General features: G+C 41.8%; 1 protein-coding gene across 1 annotated transcript in view; it reads left to right on the top strand.

Moving 5' to 3' along the window:
• Window positions 1-231: 231 nt before the first annotated feature.
• FSHR (follicle stimulating hormone receptor) overlaps window positions 232-3,795 on the top strand; it is a 136,623-nt gene continuing 133,059 nt past the window's right edge. The window contains exon 1 of the mRNA XM_005864852.2: window positions 232-480. Within this exon, the coding sequence (XP_005864914.1) occupies window positions 329-480 (152 nt within the window). The 5' untranslated portion in view covers window positions 232-328. The remainder of the gene's footprint in view (window positions 481-3,795) is intronic.

Below are 3,795 nucleotides of genomic sequence, written 5' to 3'. Positions count from 1 at the left end.
AAAGAATGGTGACCAGCAGGGACACTTCTACAGTGAAATAATGAAGCCTATGCCAGACATGCACAGAAGTTCTACTTGCTATCTTCCTCGGACCAGGGTGTAAGAAACTCAATTAAGAAGAATGAGGGAATAGCTTATTTTGCTCCCAAAATACTGGGGCACACAGGACTTTTGCTATTCTCCTGGAGTGACCAAAAAAAAAAAAACATGCCTTGGGTCATGTGACCCTGGAGGCAGATCTCATAAAGGCGCCGAGTGGAGCCTCTGAAATCTGTAGAGATTTTTCTCTGCAAATGCAGGAGGAAAGCAGGTGGATGGATAAATAAGCATGGCCTTGCTCCTGGTCTCCTTGCTGGCCTTCCTGAGCTTGGGCTCAGGATGTCATCATCGGATCTGTCACTGCTCTAACAGGGTTTTCCTCTGCCAGGACAGCGAGGTGACAGAGATTCCCCCCGACCTCCCCAGGAATGCGGTTGAACTGTGAGTATCAGAGGCTGCGGGAACTGCCACTGCAGGCATTTGTGTATTGGGCGCTGGTATTATTTTCACATTCGGCTGATAACTGCTGAGCTGAAATATTTCTGAATGCTTGAATAAAACAAACTCCCCCATCTTAACACTCGCGCCCTGTGTCTCTCCAAGGATTTTGGTGAGCGTTGGTCATGGTGTTTGTAGGGGAAGTCATTGCGGAAACCTGAATGTCTTTTCAACATATCTGCTCTTGGGTTCCATACTCTCTTTGGTGGAAAAGAAAAACTAAGAAAAAGTAGAAACTTAGAAGACCTAGGAATTAGAGGCAGAAAAACAGCTTTGATTTAAGTGGTATGTACAATGTGAGTCTCCTGAGGACACTGAATTTAAGAATACAAGGGCCCTTTTTGCTTTGGAGGCAGGAGCAAATAATCCCTGAACTGAGATTCTGCTTCCTGGGGAGAAAGAGGGATGGAGGAGACAGGGGAAGGGGTGTGAAGAAAGGGAGAGAGAAGAGAAAAACGAGCTGGAGAGGGAAAGAGAGACAGGATAATCTTTCATACAGGTGAAAATATACGATTCACAACTTTAGATTTTTACTGAACTGTTTCAAGAGAAAGTAGACAGACAAGGTTGGACAAGAACTTCAATATAATGTAACTCTATCTCTTTATTTTGCAAATGAGATATCTGGGGTCTGAAGAGTCAAGAGAATTGCCCAAAGTCTCACAATGAGTTGAGGCAGAGCCAAAACTAGAAATCAGGCCTTTTGACTCACATTCCACTGCTGCTTTCTCCCCCCGAAATCCCATGTCTGTCTACATTAGAGAAAGATTATTGCTTCCCCTGAGAACTGGCAACTTGTGGCTCAGAGATTATAGATATCCTTGGTGTTTTTAGTACAAGGGTTTTAAACAGAAGCCACTATTCTGGAAGCCTGTTTCAAACCTGGTCCCCCCTAAAGCTATGGATGACTCTTGCTTTATTGCAGAAGGTGGTCATCTCTTCAGTTCACTCAAACACATTGGTGTTGTATTTCCGAGTTTCACTCAGGGACAAATGGTCACAGACTTGGTTGGTCCTGCTGCTACTTTTTCCCTTGATAACCCAAGTCCTCAGTTCCTATCCAGAGAAAGCTGCAGTGCAGGGAAAATAACTGGTCTGCTCTGTGTTTTGGCTACACTGCTTCAGATGAGACAGTTAGTCCTGATTAAGGAAAAGTCAGTCTGGTTTACTAGGTAATAATAAGCACAGGAGATGGCCCATGTACCTGAGCTCCTATAAGAAGTCACTTGCTTCTATGACTTTGAACAATTACTTAACCCCCTTTGAGCCTCGGTTTGTCACTTCTAAAGTAGTTTTAATCCAACCTGCTTGGTTGGATTGTTGTGAACACTAACAATTATACCCACACACACACCCAAATACACAATCATTTCCATGTCTCCTGTCTCTTCTCCACTTCTTCCTATGTTTTTCCTGTGGGTCAAATAGTGACAACCAGTTAATAAAGCAGAGAGTTCCTAATGAGGTTTAATTTGGGGTGATGCTCCTCTATCCAAAACTCCCTTCTTTACTAGACTATCTGCTTTCTGATATCTTTTTACAAGAAGAGAATAATTAAAAATAGGGATAAAAAAAGAGAAAACAAAAAAAAGGCAAAAGGAAAAAATAAAACAAAACAAAGAGAATATTTTGTTTTTAAATTCTGCATTGAAAACAGAAAGGAAAGGAGGCATGGTGGAAGGAAAAGGAAAGAATAAAATTCACCCTCAAACCCCAAACCTCAGGGAGTGTGTGTATATGAGTTAGTGTGAGAGGAGCAGGGAAAGGATTTTTTTAAAAATTCATACTAAGATATAAATGAGTAACTACATGTCTCTGCCCAAGAGCTTGCAACTGAGGAAAGAGATTGTAAAAGAGGATGTGTCCAACAGAACAGTAGAAACCAATGTCACACTCTTGACAAAAGCTAACCCATGGTCAACCCCTTACTTAGGGGTACGTAACAGTGCCCAAAGGTGCTAAAACTATGAAGGGGAAGAGAGTGCTTGCCTGTTATTGGCATTTTCCCCACCTGAGGGATGAGTATGGTTGTTTGAAAGCTTTGAGGACTAAAATAGTCCTCCCAGATATCTAATCTTGAGAGGATTCTTTCCTCTGCACACTCATTAGTAGGGCATGAGTTGAACCATTCTGGAGTTCAGATTGGCAATCTTCTCAGCAAGATGTATTGAGGAAAGGAAGATAAATGTTACTTTGGCAGTTAGACAAAAAAAAAGAAAATTATTTGGGGATATTTTTCAGGTCAGTTTGTTAATCTGATAAAGAGCAGATCAATTGCCAAGTGAACTAGAACTCAGACATTGTGGTAGGATGAAAGACCAATTATTTTTGCTTCCTTAAAAGGACTGGACCAGGGTTATCTGGAACACTGGTAGAAGGAAGATGAAGTGGCTTGTTCAACTAAGTCTTTCTAATTCGCCCTGCAGTCTTCCAAGTTTGGGTATTGACTTTAATGATGATCACATCAGGTGGAGGTTGATGGGCTTCCAGGATGGCAATTGCTTAATCCATCAACATGTCAAAGCGTCATTGTCAGTCAGGTTCCCCAGGGGAAACCCCTCCTAATTTTACCTTGTACATTTTCATCCTATCCGATTCCATCCACCTTGCAGTCGTCTCATTTTATATACCTTCCAGGTATTGCTAAAGATTTCTAATACCCTACAATCTACACATGCTGATATCAACAGCAAAAGCACACAAAAGTACCATCAACAGGCAGGTGGATTCATTTACTGAGGGGCCCCTATTATTTGCTTCATGCTTCACACATACTACTTCATTAAAACTTCATAATAGAACTGCGAGTTTGGTATTATTGCTCCATTATTCAAATGAGGCAAACTAAAGAACAGAAAAGTCCATTCAGTAACTTGAGCACAGTCACCCTTGCAGCTCCCAGATGGCAGAGCTGGGATCCAAACTTAAGCCTATTTATATCTCCTCTGTGTGTGTGTACAGTGAAAGTCTTCTGACTCCTTCACTCCCTCTTCTTAAAGAAAAAGTGTCCATCCTGGCTGGTGTGGCTCAGTGATTGAGCGTCAATCCATGATCCAAGAGGTCATGGTTCGATTCCTGGTTGGGACACATGCCCAGGTTTCAAGCTTAATCCCCAGTAGGGGATGTGTAGGATGCAGCTGATCAATGATTCTCTCTCATCATTCATGTTTCTCTCTCTTCCTTTCTCTTCCTCTCTCTGAAATCAATAAAAATATACTTTTTTAAAATCTAACCCTTTACAGAAAAAGTCTGCTAACC

Source organism: Myotis brandtii, unplaced genomic scaffold (assembly GCF_000412655.1).
Source record: "Myotis brandtii unplaced genomic scaffold, ASM41265v1 scaffold191, whole genome shotgun sequence".
Taxonomy (NCBI): domain Eukaryota; kingdom Metazoa; phylum Chordata; class Mammalia; order Chiroptera; family Vespertilionidae; genus Myotis; species Myotis brandtii.
The sequence above is the reverse complement of the archived record's forward strand: the minus strand, read 5'-3'. Positions and strand labels throughout refer to the sequence as shown.